This window comes from Dermacentor andersoni, chromosome 2 (assembly GCF_023375885.2).
Source record: "Dermacentor andersoni chromosome 2, qqDerAnde1_hic_scaffold, whole genome shotgun sequence".
Classification (NCBI taxonomy): Eukaryota; Metazoa; Arthropoda; class Arachnida; order Ixodida; family Ixodidae; genus Dermacentor; species Dermacentor andersoni.
Window position 1 is genome coordinate 203,962,922 of NC_092815.1, and position 23,465 is coordinate 203,986,386.

The following is a 23,465-nucleotide window of genomic DNA, read 5'->3' on the forward strand; positions in this document are numbered from 1 at the left end:
CAGGTTCCCCGGGTCCCCCTCTCCTTCGCATTCTTTCCCAGAGATCGCGAATGCAGCAAATATACACGCTGTTTTTCCTGCGCCAAATAACACAGGGTGCTGCACTGATAACGTGTGATAAGCCCATGTGCACATCTTCTGTCAGACTGTAAAGCTTGGCAGCCAATACAAATGCGGCATCGTGGAAAACATGACTCACGTCACAAGTAACAAAAAATATCTTTATAATAAAGTTTTAATTGCCAATTTTAGCGGCAACATTGCATTTGCAAAATTGAAGCCCGACATTCATATCTTGCCCAACGACAACTTCACAAAAATCGTCGTAGGTACTATGGCACGCAGTATTTTGTCTGTGGGCAGCCCTGAACGAAAACGAAAATTAAATTGTTTGTCAGTGACGCTGATCTGCCCACCCTATTAGAAAACGCTACCTGCCTCCCCGCTGCGCGGGCGCCAATCCTATGACAATTACGAGTTCTCTTCATTCTGATCAATAAAGCCTTGTTTTCATTTGCTGCTATACGGACAAACGTGATTATCCGAGCTGCGGTACCACTGCAAGATTGGCAACAGAATAGAGCACGCTTCGCGTCGATTCAATTGGCGTCACCATAAAAAAGAAAGAAAAGGCCGCGATGAAGCCCGTGCCAGCGAAAGCTTGCACTACTGTTGGTCGGCACTCGCAATGGAGAGGATTAAGTGATCAACGTCACTGGTCCACTATTTCATATTTCTTTCGCTGCTGCCATATACTGGGCGCCGCCCGCAATGCCAAAGTACTGTAGGTTGTAGCACCCAAAACGATTTTGTTTAAGAAGTTTTTGTTCAGTTAATAATACGACTTTGAGTCCTCAATTCTCGAATTGAAGTGCTTCCTCTATAAGTACTAATTACGGGATTATTAAGGATATGGTTATTACTTATCTGCGATATTTTTCGCGCTACCGAGTTCCTAGTAATCACAAAAAGGCATAACTTCATAGAATCTCGATCGAGAAATATCCTTACAAAATTCACCTTTTTTTTTATAAAGCTCTGTGCAGCTGATACAGACACTGTACTTGTGACATGAAGTCACACAACAACAACAGTTTTCTGAAACTTTCGAGGGTAAGAAGGAAAGCGTGAAACATAACGGCAGGTTTCGCAGCGGCTTCTCGGAGCGAGCGGGAGAGGGGAAGTACAAGCGAGCCGGACATCGCGGCGGGCCCGCGACTACAGCCTGTCGAGTCATACGCCGCCAAACTCTTCGGATGAACCGAGTCTGAAGACTATCCAGAAAATCCCATTCGCGACTTTTGACGGCCCCACTTATGCAACGTCGCTCTCAACGAACGCTTCGCCGTAAACGCGAGCGCCGGGCGCGCTGGTTGAACGCCCTGTTGCTGGTGTCTTTGTTCGTCTTCGCTGCGCGTTCTGAACGGAAGAGGGACCCAAGAACCAAGAACCCAACGCCTTACAACGCCTCACTGTGTGTTTAGCGACTCCTGCTCCCAGCATGAACGCACAGCACACGTGGCACAGCACGAGCGCACCCCACATGAAACGTTCCGCTAAGGCGAGTAGTTTAGCGACCATTTCGCGAATTGAATTTTTTAGCCCGCACATTCGTGCAATTATTTCGCGGGGTGTTGATAGAGCTGCAGCTGACAATTCTGCGGCGCAACGCATCGGGTGCATGAGCTCGGGCTTCTGGATACCGGAGCATTCTTTGCAATTTGCGCCCAGTCAAGCCGGCGGAAAGAGGGGTGTCTTCAGGCGTATATATAGTTTGAGCAGTGCTCCTCTATGGCTGCCTTTCTGGCGCTCGCTGGTTCTGACCTCGGGATTAATTAAGAGAGAGGGAGGATTACCTGGCCTATCTCGGAGGGGGTTTGGGCGCTTGCATTGTCGCTGCACGGGCTTGGTCACTAAAATGTCAGTTCCGAGTATACGACCTGCAGCCAATCCTCCCTCCAAGATGGCCATTGGACGTGACCCTCCCGGCGAGCCCGGGACTTGGAGCCGGAGCTGAGCCTGCTGAGTGGGCAAGGCTTCTTCAAGGGACACTGATGAGCTGACCCCTTGCGAGCCCTCTTGCTGGCGGTGGACGGGCGGCTGTTGTGATCGGCCATTCGACCCGCAACACCCTTCGGTCACGGTTCGCACGATTATGGGGAAGGGGCCGACGGCCTTGTCAAAATGGTTCTCGACACGGATGAATTATGACCAGCTAGCGCGGGAATACCTCGTTCAGGAGAGGTTTGAGCAATTAGTAATGATACGGATGTCACCTGTCAGCAGCACAAATTGGCGTGTCCAAGCCGGAGACGCGGTCAGTGCGATGATCCGGCCATTGCCAGGTGTCAGAGTACGATCGGAGTCAGCGAAAAGGGCAACATACCTCCGGACTGGTGGGACCTGATGTCATCGGTCTACTGACACCGGATTGGTGGGACCTGTCATCGGCCTCCTGACACCGGATTGAGGGAAGTGACTGAACAATGATCACGCAAGGCATAAAAGGAGTTACGGACGTCTGCTGAGATAGGCGACTATAACATCATCACCAACTTTTCTGTATTTCTTTTTGCATTTTCTTGTACATATGTAAATATAAACGTGCTTGTCAAACGGCCTGATTATCGGACCCAGGCTCTCTTTCTCTTACCCCTCCGAAAGGAAAGAGGATCCCACGTCTTCGAACCCCGAGTCGCAACAGCACTCTGACCGGTAAGCTTTCCATTGCACAAAAAAAAAAAAAAAAAAAAAAAAAATTAAATAAATGGTACCATGACAATTGGTTGTCAGTCCTTTGAGGAAATTTGAAGCGATTTTTTCACTTCATGTCATTTGTTTTCTCGGAGCCTCATCTTTTGAGAAATGTCACAGAGATGATCGTTCAGACGATGAAAAATTTGCAAGGGTGTTTTTGATATCACGGAGGCCATGAGCAGACTACAGACAAGTCCTATAAGTCTTATAGTCGCTGAACTTTTCTTCCCATTTTTTATTTCTCGCATTCGTGATTGCTACAGATACAGGTGTACCAACACCCACTGTACAAAGATACTGGGGCGATTCTACACTAGTACCACGACCTACTGAAGCAGTAGGTCGTGCTAGTACTAGGAGTAGCCAGAAAAATTGGCCGTTTACTGGCTGGATCTGGCCACCATGGTAAATCTGTCAGTCACGTGCACGTTGCTTTATTGGCGGGTAGCTTTGTTTTCGCGGAACGACGCATTGTCGGTGTTCGTTGACAATAACATACCATGTTCATCTATGTGGAGTACGAACATTCCCTCAAGGCCATCGTAGTCGAACACACGCGTGTTCGCTGCTCTCCTACGGAGTCTTTTAGTCCGGAGGACACGAATGACTTCAATCGTGCCAGGACCTACTACGTTCGATCGTGCCACAAGGACAGAATCTATGAAGCAGTCAAAATCATCCACATGACCGGTAAGCCGTCGGATGTACCTTCTGGCGTAGATGCCTCCCTTATAATTGGTTCAGCGAGCTTGAGCGGTATGAGCTGGAGCGTTGGCGTCTCGACCGCAGCGGTACCAGTTGCAGTTGAAAAAGCAGACAGTTCGCAGAAGCACAACTTGACGGCTGGTATCAGATTGCGGGTGTTTTGAATGAACGGTGTGATGAAGCCGCCGTATGTTTTCCAAAGCTGAATGAGAAGGGCAGTCTTAGCCGTACGTGCTACGTTACGTGTGACAGAGAGGTCAACATTGTTTACAAACAGATCTTTGTCCGAGCTCTCGGCGCTGGCAGCACGTTGTCATGTCGATGCAAAGAATGGAAACAAAAACAACATAGATTTACAAGAATGAAAAGAAAGAAATTAGGAGGGTACCCTGCTATTGAGGCTCGAGCTGGTTGCCTAAGGACAAAAACACACCGGAGCAAATATTCGCAACTAGATGAGGCATGTGTATGCTGCAGCAAAAATCCGGAAACCACTCAGCACATCCTAATGTAATGCGAAGGGACTCACCCAGTGAAACCCATGGGTAACGTACAACTTCCAGAGGAGCTTCGATTTAAAGTGGATGGAAGCATCCACCGGTCAGCAGTCGAGATAAGCAAGATACGTTTAGAATATTGGTGGAGGAAAAGCAGGGCAGGGCTCTTTTACAGGCATATGTAGCAGCACAAGGTAGACAGAGAAGACAGAGACAGTAAAAGGAAAACGATTAAAAAGATGTGTACAAAAATACTAGAATGAAAAGCATGTATAGCGTACCTGAGTAACTCAAGCAGACCAGGTGATTATGTTTCACAGCCCCGTTTCAAAGAAGATATCAGTTGTAAAGGTTTGGCCAGATGCTTTGCTTCCAAGTCAATGCTTTCACAGCGAAATTTGGAGCCTTAACGTCAATATTTTTTTAACACTGGAACTTTTTCATCCCCGGCAGTTGGGAAGTACTATTTCCTGGTTATGCTGCATGAATTGTTGCCAGATCGTAGGGTTGAAGTGTTCTGGTGCAGTGGTTCATTTCACCCTTAAGTGGAGAAGGGATTAGCACACGAAGGAGGGATGCCGAACAGTTCAGAGTGCTACTTTCTGGGTGGCGATTCAGCAGAATCAGCTTTGCCCTACAGTCAAGTGATCAGCTGCCTGGCAGCATCAAGTACATCTACTCATGGTTACCGGCAATGATTACTTTCTAAGGCTGTACCATATGTACATGAACATGCACAATATGTATGTGTGCTGTAACAATCAGAATGAGTCTTAAGAAATGTAGCCAGAGTGCCCTCCAGCGGCAAACTGGTGGTGCCAGTTCACAATGTTGCGAAAGCAAAACAATGATTCTTTTCTTTTCTTTCCCCCAATTAGAATTGCAATTATTCCTTGAATATACAGTTGCATCCTCTTTATTTTTCGAGCCCATTACAAGTTGTGAGACGTGACATTTAGTTTGCACAATTAAGTCAGCGACAAAGCTCGTGAAAAGCCGTGGACCATCTGTGTTGCTGACTCCTGTTGAAATAGCTTAGTTAATGTAGCTTGAATGTAGCTACATGCATGTCATGGAGGTATCATTAACTTCGCATCATTTGCTGTGCAAGTTAATTACTGTGTTGTCCCAGCCAGTTTACCAGGAGCACACCTTCACTGTGTGGTAATACTTTGTGGTGCACACAAACATGCATTTAGTATTTTTTCTATGTAATAATGTTGTCATGATTACTGCAGTTTCAACAGATCTGATGTCTTCATTGAACTCAAACTTGCCGGTATCAAAGTCAAGGTATCTTGTTGCAGTTGTGTGTTCATAATATCTGGTGGGTACAGTCATTATAAGCCTGAGAATTGTGCACCATGAAAGTGCGCAGCCATGAAAACGTATACCTGCACAGTATTATCATTGACATAAACACATGCCAGTTGAGACAAAATTGTCTAGATCTACATGCGAAAACTAGACCATCACTCGAAGACATGTACAGAAAATATAGTAATGCAATTCACAATGATAAAATGCCTGATTTGCATCATCAATGTTGCAGACATTGTCTGAAAATGTGCAAATAAGTGCTCTAGTGGACTACTCATTACGAAAAGGACGGCAATGCACTAGATTCATCAACACTGGTGTGTACAAACTTTTTTTTTCATTTAGCTGTAATCGGCACTCTGCATTTTGTGGGTCTGCTTTTTATGTAGAGAATCAAAATTGCTTTTTTTTATATAGCTGGCATGCACAGTGTGCACTGTGCTTATGCACAGCTGTTACAAAAGAAAGGTTTATGTGAAAAGAAAGCCAGTGTTGTGCACAAAATCTAGCTTCGATGGCAAGATCATCAGAGGGTCACATAGTTGAGTTGCCCATGGCATGGATGAAATGTCAATCTGTGTGCTTGCACAAATAGTGACTCCTATATTTTCCAAAAGAAACCACCTATGCCTTGGTCAGAGCAAGATGGTTTTTCTTTTCCTGATCACTCTCTCTCTTTATTTTTTTGTGACGAACAAGAAAACAACAATGAATGCTCCCTCCTTCTTGCAAACAGCACTTTTGTCGGCATCTCTTTCTTGCTGATTTTGATAAGTCTTTCCGAGATGGGTACACTTATGGCAGTTGCACAGGATGAACCCACCTCCCAGACTGCACAACTTTAAGTTCTGGGAAGCTATCCTGGCTTCGAGTGAGACCAGCTTTGAGGTCTTCAGTAGCCTAGGAAGCAACTTCAACAAAGCACTGGGTTTAAAGCACTGGGTTTTTGCATCCACCTTTACTTGCCCTATGGAAATAAGCAGTCAGCTGCTTGCCTTAAACCGAATTTTTGTTTATTGTAGTTTTGCCATTATTTCTTGATTTAAAAAATACATATTACCTACTATTTACTGCATGTGCTTTACAATATTCATATATTTTGCCTTCAGTAGTCTCCTGGAGGTTTTAAAGGCGAAGCTTTTCTTTGCGAACTTTGCTGAGTTTTGTGACCGTGTGCGCTACGGCCTGGCTGTTTCCTTGTTGAATAGGCCAACCAATCGCAGTTGAACATGTGCACTGATGGGTTCCTTGCAGCACCATCAGATGACGCTCGCCTCCACGCCAGCAGCGACCATGCAGAGCAAGGAAAAAGAAGGAACTAGAAAGCTTGCCGCATCCGCGACAGCACAGTAATAAGAAAGCAAACACTTCTTGCAGATAGAAGAGATTCAAAATGCACTACGTACGTATGCTGCCTCTGAAACCATGATGCATTCAATGCATCCGTTGTACTTGCTAGTAGGCAGCAACTCTACTTAAAGGGCCCCTCACCAGGCCCCATAGCAAATTTTGGTTATGCACTGGAAGTTGTTACGTGCCCTCTAGGGAGTGTTCTGCTGCAAAAATTTTTCAAATTGGCTCATTAATCGCCGAAATAGAAATATTTCAGTACCGCGAACTCATGATTTCAGCAGGCAGCCTCCACTGCCAAGCAACACGCTCTCTCCACTCGCTCCGTCTAGCCTCCACAAGCAAAATTCCTTCCCTGCGTTCTTCCATACCAGACCTCGAGGATCGCATGATGCATACGGCACAGTGAAGGCATACACCTTAATTTTTTTTTCTCCTCGCTTTCTTCTTTTCTTTCTTTTTTTGTCGGTGCTATGCACTTCCACTGACGGCGTCGAGCGCAAGCTGTTGTCTCCTTTGTGCAGCGCACGATTTTGTGCGTTGTGCATAAGGAAACATGACTAGCTGCATAATTCAGTGCTATGCGAATACTGAGGCAGAACAAGCGGATCGCAGAACATCTTCACACACTGGAACACGGTAGAAAATGGCAGAGTTTCGGTACCTGCGCACATGACCGCACGTCCTGTGGAACAAGCAGACGAAGCGGAAGTACATCTCTCTTGCTTCGGTGCGAAGTAAAGCAAAAAACACGCAGACATTCTGTTTGTGTGTTCTATTATTTCTCTAAACTTTAATTCGTCAATTCAAGCAACAGATCGCACAGATAATTGCTGCAGGTCCAGCTAATTGGACCTGCAGCAATTTTTTTCTTACTTTAGAACTGCGAAATTATCTAACAAAATGCATTGGGCGGGGCTACATTTATTGCAGTTCATCAAGATCAAACTACTATGCAGCATTTAAAAATTACGGAGCTGTATAGAGAGCATGTTAATGCAAATACCCATTAAGATAGCAAGAACTGTCAGATCTTTCTGTTATTTGTGTGCCGTAACCTTAGTGTAACGTAACCCATATCTATTGCGATGCTCGGTTACTTGAGGGGCATGGCCTAGCCTTTCACTCAGAAAAACTGAGTGAAAGGGCCCGAGCTTCCTCCGACGTTTTCCAGGAAGGGCTGAGCCCCTTCCCGAGCGATGCCGAAGCCCCCCCCCCTCCCCCTATAGCTTTGTCACCCACATCATTCGAGGTTTTTTCTGATTTTCCGTCACCTTTTCACTTGAAATTTTACTGGAGCTAACATCTTACTGCATCATTGTTGCCGCCAACGCGCACGGCTTTTAATTCATACTTTTGCTTTATTTCTGCAAATCCTGTAATAGGAGGACACGCGAATTAGAAGCACTAGCGGCGGCTGCCTCATCTGTATTTTCTCACTTCAAGATTGTTTTAAATTTCCACTGTAAACACCATGCACATACACAATCTATATAAATATACACACAGGACAAATTTTATTATATTTTTGAAGGAGATGGAGGTAGCCAATTAAAAATTATTTCTAAAGGTTTGGATAGCCTATGCCTAGGAATATGAATATGTTGCTGTGCGTTCACCACGCTTCAAATTGCTTTGCATGCTTTTTTGACCGTGAAAAATACCTATAGACTTCACTGCCCCCTACAGCAGAGTCTTTTATCAACGGCATGGGAAATGCACGTAAATGTTGCGTGTCCCAGTGTTGCTTCTCTTTCCAGTAAGCAATGCTAAGGACTCATGAGTAAAAAATAACACTTCTAATCATTTACAACATTTATTGAGGATGGAAACATCGTCACTAGCATGTAATGGTCATAAATATATACAGGGTGTCCCAATTAACCATCATGCACCAAAATTTATAAAAAGAGCAAGGCGTTACTTGAAGAAAACCTAGTGCATATTTTTTACAGTACAGTAGAGTAGCTGGCAGTAATTATTTCGTAACTGATATTTAATTAGGTAATTGTAATTAATTATCTAACTCGAGACATACTATCCTAATTATCAAAGTGTCAATGAGGCATTTGAAAGCACAGCCAAGGGGCATCTAACTGCGGTATTTTCAGCGACATACTAATTGCATACAATTTTTTTTCCGACTGATAAATAAACCTAGCGAAATATGGAGATACCATGTGACTGCGCTCCCACCGGGGTCTAAAGCAGTGCCCTTGAACAGGCTCCCTCTGAGTTATCCAGAACGAAATAAAGGAAATAAAGAAAATCATTGTGATCAAGCTAGTGCCTTATTCACCACGCCCTGGCTGAAGTAACACATCGCGTTTGGTGTTAGTTGGAAACAAGCTGTGATAGCGGTTGTCTTAGCGTAGGTAAAGTGCACAGATGTTTTTTTTTTCCCCAGAACCTATCAGCACAAAAGCAAATTGACAACTTCAATACAAAGGTTTAAAGGTGCGTTTTGTTTCATCCCGATCACCATGTCTTTCTCTAATGAGCAGAAGGTAAACATGATCCTTGCCTTGGGATGTGCAATTGGTAACAAGAGGAAAGCCGCAAATACATATCAGTCATGGAAGTGTGTCGGTAGATGAAACGCATCGTCTATCATCAGAAATTATGAAAACTGAGACAAACCGGCAGCGTCAAGAAGCAGTGGCGGAGGACTCCATCTTTGAGTTCTAGCCTACGCACGCATGTTCTAGCATTTACAGCCTCAAACCCTCATGCTAGCGTGTGGGACATGGCCGCCCAGGTACCAGTTTCCAAGTCATCAGTTTGGAGGATTTTAAATGATGGCCTTTCACTCGTACCACCTTAACCAGCACCAATGCTTGGAAGATATTGATTTGTAGAATCGTCTAGATTTCTCTTATTGGGTCCTCACAAAAGCTGATGAGTCACCGGACTTTTTGAGCAACCTCATGTGCACAGATGAAGCCAATTTTTCACAGAAACACCTAGGTAAATTTGTCTAATGCATATTATTGGACAGACTTCAATCCCCACTGGGTAAATGCAATCGGCACCAGTACCAGTGGTCGCTCAATGTGTGGTTCAGAATTTACACTGATGCTATAATGGGTCCCATCTTCTTCGATCATACACAGAATGGACAGCTTTGTGTGAACGAAATCCTTGAAAGAGTGGTGGATGAGTTTCTAAGCAAAGTCCTGCTGTCATGTCTTCCACTTCTGTGGCATCAGCAAGACGGGGCACCTGCACACAGCAGCAGCCAAGCACGAAACGAGCTGGATGCGACTTTTCATGCACAGCAGATTGGAAGGCACAGGCCTGTAAATTGAAGTAAGGTAGTTGTTGGGCTAGTCGGTTTATGGATTCAGCAAAATTTTAAACTGCACGAGAAAGACGGGACATGAACAGAAACATAGACGCACACACTGAGCACTTAGTGTGTGCATCTATGTTTCTGTTCATGTCCCGCCTTCTTTGCGCAGTTTAAGATTTTGCTGAACCTGTAAATTGGCCGGCTAGGTCACCTGACCTCTCTCCACTTTATTTCTTTCTTTGGGGTTATGTGAAAGATCATGCTTACATGATCGAGATGGATGTCAGATTAGTTCAAGGCAAGGATAACAGATGTCGGCCGTAGAATTCCGGTGTCAGTCATCAAGAAAGCCACTGAAGATGTGATAAAGCAGATACAGTACTGTATAGATGCAAATAAAGACCTATTCGAACACATCCTTTAGGCAGCAGCTGGTGTTCAACGGAGCTTATGAATTCATAGATAATAAGGGCACACTGAAATCTGATGGTTCTTTTTTTTTGTGCAGACACCCTGATTGCCTATTCGGCACATTTAGAAGTGGGTTTCTTGAACGCATTGGCTTTGCCTTTTCTCTACACATCGGTCGCTTCACGGTCTGTTTGTATCGCTTTTATCTTTTGACGCAAACCTGTTTTTGCAGCTCATACACACTTTCATGAAAAATAAAACGGTCACTTTAATTTGGCTTTGGTCCGAAGCAAGTTTCTGGTGCAAGATATAGCTTGGCACGCGCTCTTTCATTTCATTTCATTTATTTTCACGTTAAAGGTCTGGAGGCTTTAATTTTTGCGACAATGTTAGAACAAATGTAAGTCTGCTCGCACCGCTTTCGATGCGGTGCGAGCAGAGCCGGGGTTTTGAAACATTCTATACCTATTACATCGCTTTTCACGTTTCGTGCGTAGTCAGAGTGGTACTTTGGCTGCTTTATCAAAGGCCTTTTGTTATTACTGTAGTCAGTTGGCCTTCAGAAATGGATCATAAGTGTAATGCAGAAATGAGAGGAAGGAATAGCTGCGAAGCCACGATACCTGCTGTTGGCGCTCCTTCCGTACCTTATCAAGGTGATGCGCTGTTACTTCGGGTTTGTGACAGGCAATGCAGTTGCTTTCATAAGCTTATTTGAAGGTGCTGCTTTATGATATGGGTGGGAGCGCACTCACATGTTATTTTTCATACTTCGTAAGGTTTCTATGCCAGTCGGAAAAAATTTTACGCAGTCAGTACGTCGCTGAAACACTGCAGTTAGATGTCATTTCGGGTGCCTACAAATGCCTGTTGGCACTTTGAAAATTAGGACAGTACCTCTCGAGTTAGATCATCAGCCTACTTTATGTCCACTGCAGGAATAAGGCCTCTCCCTGCAATCTCCAATTACCCCTGTCCTGCGTCAACCGATTCCAGCTGGCACCTGCGAATTCCTTAATTTCATCACCCCACCTAGTCTTCTGCCGGCCTCAACTGCGCTTCCCCTCTCTTGGCACCCATTCTGTAACCCTAATGGCCCACCAGTTATCTAACCTACGCATCACATGACCTGCCTAGTTCCATTTCTTTCTCTTAATGTCAATTAGAATATCAGCTATCGCTGTTTGCTCTCTGATCCACACCGCTCTCTTCCTGTTTCTTAACGTTACGCCTAACATTCTTGGTTCCATTACTCTTTGCGCGGTCCTTAACATGTTTTTGAGCTTCTTTGTTAGTCGCCATGTTTCTGCTCCATATGTTAGCACCAATAGAATGCATTGATTGTACACTTTTCTCTTCAATGATAGTGGTATGCTTCCATTCAGTATTTGACAATATCTGCCCTATGCACTCCAACGCATTTTTATTCTTCTGTAAATTTCCTTCTCAGGATCAGGGCCCCCTGTGAGCAATTGATCTAGGTAAACATACTCCTTTACAGACTCTAGAGGCTGACTAGCAATCTTGAAATCTTGTTCATTTGCCAGGCTATTGATCAATATATTTATCTTCTGCATATTAATCTTCAACCCCACTCTTATACTCTCTCGATGAAGGTCCTCAACCATTTGTTGTAACTCGTCTACAGCGTTGCTGAAGAGGACAATGCCATGATTTGTAAATCCAAGGTTGCTGAGATATTTGCGATTGATCCTTACTCCTAAGCTTTCCCAGTTTGATGGGTTGAATACTTCTTCCAAGCATGCAGTGAATAGCATTGGAGAGATTGTGTCTTCTTGTCTGACACCCTTTCTTCATAGGTATCTTCCTACTTTTCTTGTGGAGAATTAGGGTAGCTGCAGAATTTCTGTAGATACTTTCCAAGATATTTACGTAAGCGTCCTGTGCTCCTTGATTACCTAATGCCAGATCTCTACTGAATCAAATCGCGTTTCATAATCTACGAAGGCCATATAGAGAGGCTCATTGTACTCTGCAGATTTCTCGATTACCTGATTGATGACATGGATGCGATCCATTGTAGAGTATCCCTTCCTGAAACCTGCCTGTTCCCTTGATTGACTAAAGTCCAGTATTACCCATATTCTATTGCAGATTATCTTGGTGAATATTTTATATAATACTGGAAATAAGCTAATGGGCCTATAATTTTTCAATTCTTTAACGTCTTCCTTTTTGTGGATTAGTATAATGTTTGCATTCTTCCAGTTTTCTGGGACCCTTGATGTCGATAGACAGTTCGTATAAAGGGCCGCTAGTTTTTCAAGCATTGTCTCCTCCATCTTTGATTAAATCGACTGGTAGTCCATCTTCTCCTGCCGCTTTTCCCCATTTCATGTCTTACAAGGCCCTTCTAATTTCATCGCTAGTTATAGAAGGAGCCCCCGTAACTTGTTCATTACTTCTTCGAATGGAGGTATCGTGGCTGCTTTGGGTACTGTACAGGTCAGTATAGACTTCTTCCGCTGCTTTTACTATATCTTCCAGATTGCTGATGATATTACCATGCTTATCTTTCAGTGCATACATTTTAGTTTGTCCAATGCCAAGTTTACTTCTCACTGATTTCAGGTTCCATATATATTTTACTGCTTCCTCAGTCTTTCTCACATTATAATTTCGAATGTCCCTTATTTTCTCCTTGTTGATTAGTTTTGACAGTTCCGCGAATTCTATCTGATCACTTGAGTTGGACACTTTCATTCTTTGTTGTTTCTTTATTAGCTCCTTTGTTACTTGGGAGAGCTTACCTACTGGTTGCCTGCCTTACTTCCCACTTCAATTGCTGCTTCTGAAGCCAGCCTATTTATGGTTTTATACATTGCCCCCCATGTCATCTTCATCTCTCTGTTCTAAGGCTGCATATTTGTTTGCAAGTGCCAACCTGTATTGGTCCGCTTTTACCCTTACAACGACTAGGTTGGCCTGTTTCTTCTTGACCAATATTAATTTTTCTCTCTTGAAATTGAGGTGAATCCTATCCCTCACTAACCTATGATCACTGCACTTTACCCTACCTAACACTTCTACATCCTGCACCATGCTGGGATCGGCAGAAAGTATGAAATCAATTTCATTTCTTGTTTCATCGTTAGGGTTTTTCTAGGTCCACTTTTTATTGCTACTGTTGCTACGCTTCCTGAAGAAGGTGCTTATTATTCACAGTTTATCCCTTCGCTGTATTCTACTAGCATCTCTCCTAGAGTGTTCCTAAAATCCACGCTGTAGTTGCTAATTGCCTGTTCACCAGCTTGCTTTTTCCCCACTTTTGCATTGAAGTCGCCCATTACTGCAGTATTCTGAATTTGCACCTTTTGCGTCGCTAATTCAACATCTTCATAAAAATGGTCTATTTATTCATCTTCATGACTGGAGGTCGGAGCGTAGGTTTGTACTCTTTTGTTCTATACCTCCTATTCAGCTTTACTACGGCTACTTCTACCCTCTCATTAATGCTGTAGAATTTGTCAATGTTGCCCGCTATGTCCTTATGGATGAGGAATCCTACTCAGAGCTACTTTTTATCTTGTAGTCTTCTATAGCAGAGGATGCGGCCGTTAGCACTGTATAAGCCTCACCAGTTTTTCTAACCTCACTAAGGCCAATGATATACCAAACAATGCCTGATATTTCCTCAAAGAGTCCTGCTAGGCTAGCTTCACTCGAGAGGGTTTGGGTGTGAAACGTTGCAAAGGTCAGTTTCCATTGGCGGCCTGTCCGGGTCCAGAGAGTCTTAGCACCCTCTCCTGCCTTACAGGTCTGACCACCACCTTGGTCAGGTGCTCCGCAGCTGCTGGGGACTGAGGGTCATTGGTTAATCGAATGAGTCAATTGGGAAGGAGTGGCCGAATACTGTACCAGGGAGGCCGATTCCCGTTCTGGTGAGGGAGTGTCTTAATGAAGCTTAGTGGGTCTTCCAAATTTGGCTGTACCTGGATTAGTATAGCCCCACTTGCTCTTGGTTTTTTTACCAGTGTCAGGTGCCACTCCGAGCCTGGAGATGTAGTGTACTGGGGGAGGTGAATTTGAGTTTCCCACCATGATATCAATTCAGTTCAATTTAAAATGCATATAGAGGAAGTTTTCCTCCTCATATTCTTTTGCTAACTCCATATTTTTGTGAAAGTGTTCAGCATGCAAACGCTGACTTTCAGCCCCACACAGGTTTTGATATTACCCAGCTCAGAGCACCCACGAGTAGCAAAACACTGAACATGCATCCATAAGAACATGCTGCAGGAACCTTGAGGAATTCTGCAAAGGCAGACTTACCTTTAGCTGCTTGCTTCGCTGTCTCCATGGCTGTGCTAAAGCTGTTGATGAAGTCACTGTAGACGTAGGGTACGACTGGTGGCATGAGCATCTTGATTAAGAGCAGCTTTTTGAGAAATGTCTTGATAAATGCAATCATCATGGCTGAAGCAATTAGGAGAGCATTCATAAGGTCAGCGCATTGAAAGCTCAGAGGACAGACTGCATTCTACACCATAATTAGTTTTCTTTGCCACTAGAGGTTGTCGACGCCCAGGGACAGCTTGAGTAGATCGACCTGCATTGTTTGCCAGGTCTCAAATGTGTCAATTGAGTCAGGGACGGAAGTGCTGCGCCATCATGTGCAAAACCACCTGCCCGCACCCACATACACCAAAGTGCGACTTTCGGGAGGCACCCCTAAACGTTGCGCGGTGTGCATCTTTAGTGGCAAGTGCAGAGCGTTGTCCACAAGGCCAGTTTTATCCAATCCATTTTAGCGGCTTCCCCCCAGCAAAACAGAGCGTTTTGGCTCAGCAAATGCAATCCATTTCAGCGGTCGCTTCATAGAAAAAGCGTGCATTATTTGTGCGTTGTGGAAATTGGCTATTTTTGGCAACTCTTATGACTTGCTGGATCTATGGCTGCTGTCAAATGAGCAAAAGTATTTTCTCATTTTTCCGTTGCAGTATGCACAGCACTGACTTGGTCGTATACAAGGGGGGAAAAAACATTTTCTGTTTCCAGATCTATTCCGAAAACCATGAGGACACGGTCACCGAGTGATCAGGTCGCGCAAGCTTCCTATATATGCCGTAGTTTGAAAGAAAACGAAATGATTTTAATCGGATACACTGCTTGTTGCATTGTACACTGCCAAGCGATTTTTTAGTGCAAGTTCAGTGATACTCTGCACCTGCGAATGCTCAATGTGATGCGCTTTGTTTCGGTGTGCAGATGCATAACTCTTGAGGGACTATGCTGCACATTTGTGGTATAACAAAAATAGTGTGGAGTTCGCAACAATGTGCAAGAGTCTTTAGCGGTTCTCTCAAAGCGCCCTTGGGAGTTTTCCATGTCGCAGATGGGCGCGCAGCTTTTTGTTAGTGTTTTTTTTAGTCATCTGTAACTTGATCTCCGTCGACTAATGGCTGGCTGATTCACAGTGCAATATGTTGACAGTTGGTGCACTCGCTGCTGTAAAGCCTTTGGCTCCTGCATGCAGCTAGGATTTGACGTCTGGAAAATTTTTTTAAAGTTTTAAAGTTAGATCCTACATTACGCCTTGACATTTATTGGATCGAAGTTGCGTCAAGCCGAGTGGCCAAGTGGCACTTAGGAATCCAATATATTTCGCTTTGGCGAAAAATGCATCAGGTCTTGTTTACTGTCACGATCTTCACGATGCGGTGGTCCTAATTGGTCCAAGAAATCAAACAAACAATCACTACAAACAGTACATAATTAGTTTTGTTTTAGTGAGAACTAGAGGCATGAAATAAATTCGATTTTGTTATGGGGTCCGGGCTTCTAAAGTTGCCTTTTTCTGGTTTCATAACGGTGCACCAAATTCAGCATCGAGATGCTGAACTAGACGGATGGCAGTGGAGACTTATGGAGGCTTAATCTATCTATGGTGTCAGCCAGCACTGAAAGACACTGACAGTTTCTGCACACTGTGCAATGTTACTCTGCATTGCTCGCAGCACGGTAGCACAGCTGTTATGTGCCATGCAAGCTCACAGAAGCACATTCAGAATATGAGGGAAAAGCGCAACAGTGAAGGCATGCTCATGAAAAGCTCTTTGCTTTGCTTCAGAGCACGATTGATCTTTTTCTAAGAATGCTGCATCAGGGCATTTGCCAAACAAGGTTGCCAAAGCGGAAACGCTTTTCAAACTTTCCGTGGTGGCAAACTCTGTGCCGTACAGCTGGGGAGATGTTGCAGTTAACGTGCACCGCCATAAGTTGCTTGATTCAGAAATTGTGAAGGGTTTCCAATGCGGCCACAAGAAACCTTCCTACATTATTTCTGATACACTGGAACTGTATTTTAAAGCCAACGTTCTTGGAGAGACCTGCATTCCCGACATTTTCTACTGGGTCACGATTGATGAAACACCTGTGCTTGAGGCCAGAGTTCAGCAACTGGATAGGCTTGTCCAGTACTGCTCCAGTACTGCACGAGGTGTAGTTGTTGAACACCTCAAATCCTTTCATCTGGGGCTTGCCACAGCAGAAGCACTGTTTTCTTGCATTGAAGACGCACTTAATGAGCTTCCAAAGGAGCGCATGATTTGCTTTTTCAGTAATAGGCCGAACGTTATGAAGGCTCTGAAGCTTAAATCAAAGGCAGGAGTCAGCCCCAACATGGTTGACATTGGGGAGTGCAGCCTCCACAAAGTCTGCAATGCATTTGCCACTGGGCTGGATTCATATTACTCTGAAATTGAAGCATTTGTGTTTGATATTTACCAGTACTTCAAGTATGCAACAAGACATGCAGATGTGGCACAGTTGAAACAAAGTCTTGGATTGGCTCAAGTCGAGTTTTTTTATGACGTAGACAGCAGATGGTTGACATTGATGCCAAGTGCAGACCATGTTGTTGACTACTATGATGCTCCATAGGCGTTCTTTTTGAAATCTGCTGAGCGAAGTTCATCTTAGTCCCTAAGACACAACCGCTTGGCCTTAACATTTGCCGACACCCCACTACGAGCTAGATTTCTTTTCGGTAAGTGCCGCCCAAATTTTTGAGGAATTCCAAACACTGTTTCTATCCAAAGAACCTCTCTTGTACATTTTTTATGGTGAGGTGGTGGCATTGGTTCGGCAGTTGCTTGGTAAATTTCTCAGGCAGGAATCGTATACAAGTGTATCTGGGTTACGCCTGAAAGACCTCGAATCACTGGAAGACAAAGGCTGAAGGAGGGTTGTGCACAATGCCGTTGCTATACATTGCCAATGCCCTGCCGCAAGTCACTAATCGCAATAACGTATCAGCTCTAACAGATAAATGGAGCTCTCTTGTTTGTGAAAGCTGTGACTGGGAATCATCGACAAGCTTTGTAGTGCACTGGGAAAGTGTGTTCGCACTCAAAAGTACCACCGGCGAACCCAGATATCCAAAATCTTCAGAGCTTGTGAGGGCTGTTATTATTTATTTATTTTACTTATTTATTTGTTTATTTATTTATTTATTTATTTATCTATCTATCTACCTATCTATTGTCGCAGCACTGCGCGGCTGAGGCAGAGAAAGAAGTGAGAGTGTGCACGCGTGATCTCGAGGTACTCTGCGCCGGCTGGGCCTCTCCTGTAGCTTCCCTCTCAGACCTCATTTCACCCTGTAAATAAACATAATTCGTAACATCTTTGGTGGACATGCGGGGTAAATCTTGGATCATCCTGGACGACCCAGCTCTACCAACTGTCCGACGGAGTAGACGCTTGGCCGGTTTACGACCACAAGCAGCGGACATGGCCGATTCCGGAGAAGGCAATGACGACCCCACCTGCAGCGGACCAGACAGCAATCACGCAGGTCAGGCTGGCTACTGGACACCGCTGCGAGAGTCACCCACCTTTTCGGGGTAGGCGAACGAAGACGTCGACGACTGGCTTAAACACTACAACAGAGTGAGTCACCACAACCACTGGAGCACTATGAAGCAGCTCGATAACGTGGTATTTTTCTCGCTGGAACCGTGCTCCTCTGGTTTGAAAACCACGAGAGCGTTTTGACAAGCTGGGATAATTTTGTAGAAGAATTCACCAAGTGCTTCGGGGACCCAATCTCTAAGAAAAAGAAGGCTGAGCAGACGCTTTCCCAACGAGCTCAATTACCTGGCAAAATGTGTGCAACGTACATAGAGGCTGTTCTGAAATTATGCGGGATCGTCAGCGCTACCATGACAGACAAAGACAATGTAGGACATCTGCTTAAAGGAATCGCTGAAGATGTTTATAATTTTCTTATAATGAAGGAAGATCTTAGTACTCCGTCTGATCTGAAGAAACGCTGCCGGGCGTTTGAAGCGCTGAAAATGAGAAGGATTGGGCCAAGGTTTGGACGCTTGGACAATGTTACTACTATTGCAAGTGTGTCCGTCCCAACCCACGACGACATCTCCTCGGTGATTCGGCAAGTGGTTAAGGAAGAGCTTGAACGCCTTAAAGTTGTTGACGACGCTCATGTGTGTCATCAGTGTGCATTTGATCACCGCTCTCGTGTGCCACTGTCCACCTGGGCACCTCAGAGTTACCGAGAACCTCGCAGGACCTATGCTAATCGTACGGAGAGCAGCAACTTGCCACCGCAACCGATAAGTCTGGGATGCCGACTAGGTGCACCATAATGATTTGTTCCGCAGGCTCTTCCCTCCTACAACCCGCCTGAGAGTACATTTCTACCCATGACACCCATGTCACCGGTGTCACCCGCGACAAGCCGCGACTCCCACATTTGCTACAGCTGCGGTGTGCCTGGACACATTGCTAGGTATTGCCACCGCCGCCAGCAGCGTGCTGCACGGTTTAATTTCTACACACCCCGCGTAAATATTGCAGCACTGCGCGGCTGAGGCAGAGAAAGAAGAAGTAGAGTGTGCACGCGTGATCTCGAGGTACTCTGCGCCAGCTGGGCCTGGCCTGTAGTTTCCCTCTTGGACCTCGTTTGACCCTGTAAATAAACATCATTCGTAACACTATTTATACCTCAAATGTCCCTGGTGCGGGGTTTTACGTGAGGGGTGGGTATTACATTTGTGCCACATCTTTGATGAATGTCTTGAAGTGGTTAGGATTGGAGTGGTGCGCAGCGTCGGTGGGCAGATGATTCCATTCGTTTGCTGTTCGAATGAAAAAGGAGTTTAGATGCGCAGTAGTGCGCATCCAAGGTGGAAGAAATGGGTATACAGCTTTAGAATGACTCGCGAAGCGAAAGGCGATGAGCAGGTTTGATAATCGAGCAAGCAAGAGATGAGTGATAAAACTTATGGTAGAGGGACAGGCGTGCTATTTTTCTGTATGACTCAAGACTGGGATGATTAACTCTATGTTTTAGTTGAGTAACGCTAGAATAGTTAGAATAATCTGAGAAGACAAACCTAATAGCGTGGTTTTGGATGGATTCGAGAGATTTTTGTCAGATAATCTGATGTGGGTCCCAAACTGCGCATGCGTATTCCAGCTTGGGACAATTAAATGTTTGGTACGTTAGATGTTTTACGTGAGAAGGGATGAACTTAAGGTAACGCCTAACATAGCCAAGGATGCGGTTAACATCGTTTGTTACACTTGCTATATGGTGGGACCAGTTGAGATGATGAGATACTGTGATGCCCAGATACTTACTTACAATGACGCTGAAGATAATTTAAAGCCGAAGACAACGTACTTATATGCTTCGTTAGAAGCTCGGTGGTGGAAGGAGATCTGGAAGTTTTCTTGACATTTAAAGACATTAACCAAGTCTTAAACAACTTTTCAACCATTTGTAAGTCATTTTGAAGGGAAATGTTATCATGGAAACTATAGGCAGCACGGTAGATGACACAATTGTCTACGAAACGGTGAATACAAGAGGAGATTTTGGTTGGTAGGTCATTGATGAAAATAAGAAAAAGTAATGGTCCGAGGACGGTGCCTTGAACACCGGATATAACGAGTGCGAACGAGGAAGTATGCCCATTAGTACAGACAAACTGTTTCCTGTTTGTGAGGAAATCGCACAGCCAGTCGAAGACAGGGCGGTTAAGATTTAGGCGAGAGAGCTTAAGGAATAGCCGTTTGTGTGGCACCTTGTCAAACGCTTTCTCGAAGTCCAGGCATCTATGGGAATATTGTGATCGATGCTTGAGCGATGTCATGAATAAATAATGCAAGCTGGGTCTCACAGCATATGCCTTTTTAAATCCATGCTGCTGTGGGTGAAAGAAGCCAACAGAGGTTAGAAACTTGGTTATGTATGAATAAATGATGTGTTCCATTAATTTAGAGGGCACACTCATTAATGAAATGGGTTGATAGCTGTTACGTGATGAAGTAGTACCTTTCTTTGGAACTGGGATAATCTTGCCCACCTTCCAGTCCTGTGCCACCACACCTAATGACAAGGACTGTTGGAAATATGAGACGGGATAACTCTTGGATATTGTTTGGTATTCTTTAATACTTCGAGTTTATACCATCGATGCCTGCAGAAGATGACAACTTAAGATTGTCAATTAGTTTGCTGATATCATGAGGAGGGCTGAATAGTATGTCGGGCATAGTAGGGTAACTATATTCTGGAAAATTGGGCAGTTCATCACTGGGTTTGAAGGTAAATACAGAAGAATAAGTGTCCTTGAGGGACCTCCGTTTCAGGAAGAGGGTTATTGTTATGGTCGCATAATGATATTTTTATGGTGGCCTGGTTTAATTGTTTTCCAGAATTGCTTTGAATTATTCCGCAGCATGGTAGGTAATGTCATAAACGAAATCGTTGCTTAGCTTCCGCTGTAAAGGGCTGAAATGTTTTCTCTGTCGCCTTGTATCTTGCCGAAGTGCATGCGTTGTTTGAATTTTTGGCAGCTCGTAACTGTCTCTTCTTTTTGTTGTTCAGACATTTTAAGTTTTTATTGAATCAAGGGGAGGATACGTGCTCTGTAACACAAGTGGTTGGTATGTATTCATTAATTAGGTTACGCATTTTGTTTTTAAACAATAGCCAGTTTGTTTCAACTGATCTACCCAGAAAATCAACTAGGAACCAAGCGCAAAACTCAGTCAAGTCTCTAATCATGCTGGCATAATCCCCTTTATTGTACAGTGTTAATAATTTCCTTTCTTTTTTAGGGTGTAATAGCTTGCAATGAATGGAACCGTGAACTATTACGTGATCGCTCAATCCAGGTAATATTGTTAGTGGCGAGACATTATCAGGATATGACATCAGCAAAATATCAAGTATGTGCACGCTTTTATCAGTAAGCCTCAATGGTTCCAAGATTAGCCTTGTAAAACCAAATGTGAGGGACATGTTCAAAAATTCGCATTCTTCATTATTCTTTGATGTAGATGATAAAAAGTCAAGCCAGTTTATGGAGGGAAAGTTAAAATCGCCATATAAAATGATGGAAGCATCATTGTATGCGGACATTACAGAACAGAGTAATTCGTGTAGCGAAACAACAGAGGAAAGTTGAGCATCAGGAGGGTGATAGCATACGCCAAATATGACAGGTGGATGTGAAGTTTTGCAAACAAGAACTAAGGCTTCAATTGGTGTAGCTATGTCGTTTAATGAACAGCTAAGACTACGGTGGGTCACCAGCATGGCACCACCGCCACGCCTACCGTCTTGGTCTCGCCGAAAAATATCAAAATCAGAAAAATGCGGAATAGTTCAGAATCATCAGCGGAAGAATTTAGCCATGTTTCAGTTTACACAATTACTTTAGATTCAGTTGTTTCGACAAGGTATTAAAGTGAAACACTTTTCGGAAGAATGCTTCTAATGTTGGTGCAAAGAAATGGGAAAGGGTCGCACATGTTTCCGGAAGCATTGTGAGGCAGCCATGTTTCAGATCGGATGACCCTATTGTTAGAGTGGTCAAATACGTAGCTCCAGTTATCTATAATCAGCTTGTTGTGGCGAAGTTTAAAAGCTGGCCTTTGGGATTTGCCATATTCTACGAGGTTTCTGTGGGTAATACGGGTGTTGCGGGAGTAATCTTCAGATATTCTGAAGCCTTGCCTTCTTAGTCTTTTGCATTGGAAAGAACACATTGTTTTACTTTGAAGTTGGCGATCATCACTATAATTGGTCTGTTTTTACTTTGTTTGAATTTTCCAAGCTGGTTGGCGTGCTCTATGTCATTTGACTGGATTTCATGATTAAGGTCTGAACTGCAGTGCCAAATAATGAGACTTTCAGACTGATCCCACATTTCACGCTCGGAATCTGACAACCCAAAAAACACTGATTGCTACGACATGACCTATCTTCAGTGTCGTCTATTCGGGCAGCCAGGTTCGTAATATCAGTGGCGTTACGTTTTGTAAGGTTGTGGGTGCTATCTAATTTTGTTTTCATTGCAGCAATGCATGAACAGTCCTCCATGATCTCGTCTAGTCTTTTTTTAATACTTTCAAACACCTTGTCATTTTGTGATAGCTTAGTGCTAATCGATTTCATTTCATTTAGCAATGAGGTCTGCCCAGAACGAATTTCGTCGAGAGCTGACATGATGTCCCCCAATGTTTGCGTAGTAGCGGAACGAAGACTAGGGCCGGGATTTTCTTCGATGTCTCCGGTGAGTAGTAGTAGCTTAGCCAAAACGCACATGCATTGCTTCACAGTGAACAAGAAGCTGCATGGGTCCAGCCGAATAACAAGGGCAGTGTAACTAGTGTGATTTGCAAATAAAGAACATTTGTTATTTACCTGCAAGAAAAGCAGAGGTTGAACGTAAGGTGACCACATCATTGCAGTGCTGCCGGACCCACTGAGAAGGGGTGGGTGGGAGTAGCAATCCTTTTATCGAACAAAGCTGATGCTTGTGTCAATGCTTGTGTTGGCTCCAGTGGGGGCGCCGCAGGGCAGGTGCGCTGTCGGCTGATTCCGCTTTCCAGCTGAGGCGGTGATTCAAACACTGGGACAGATAAAACCAAGGGTTCTGTAGGGAGCCAATTATTGGTTTGATGAAGGGAGCAGCCGATCACGAGACTTTTGGTCACGGATAGTGGCAAGAGCAAGAGCCTGCAAGAAAAGCAGAGGCTGAACGTAAAGTGACCGCATCGTTGCCATGCTGCCGGACCCACTCGCACACGGACCCACTTTGCCGGACACTCTCACACGGAAATGCTGATTG

The 23,465-nt window shown here is 44.3% G+C and overlaps 1 protein-coding gene across 2 annotated transcripts in view; it reads left to right on the top strand.

Moving 5' to 3' along the window:
- The first annotated feature begins 3,164 nt into the window (after positions 1–3,164).
- LOC129387165 (uncharacterized) overlaps positions 3,165–23,465 on the top strand; it is a 107,076-nt gene continuing 86,775 nt past the window's right edge. The window contains exon 1 of one of the 2 annotated variants that reach the window (XM_055075886.2): positions 3,165–3,447. In XM_055075886.2, the coding sequence (XP_054931861.1) occupies positions 3,258–3,447 (190 nt within the window). In that variant the 5' untranslated portion in view covers positions 3,165–3,257. The remainder of the gene's footprint in view (positions 3,448–23,465) is intronic. The other variant, XM_055075885.2, reaches the window with a different exon arrangement.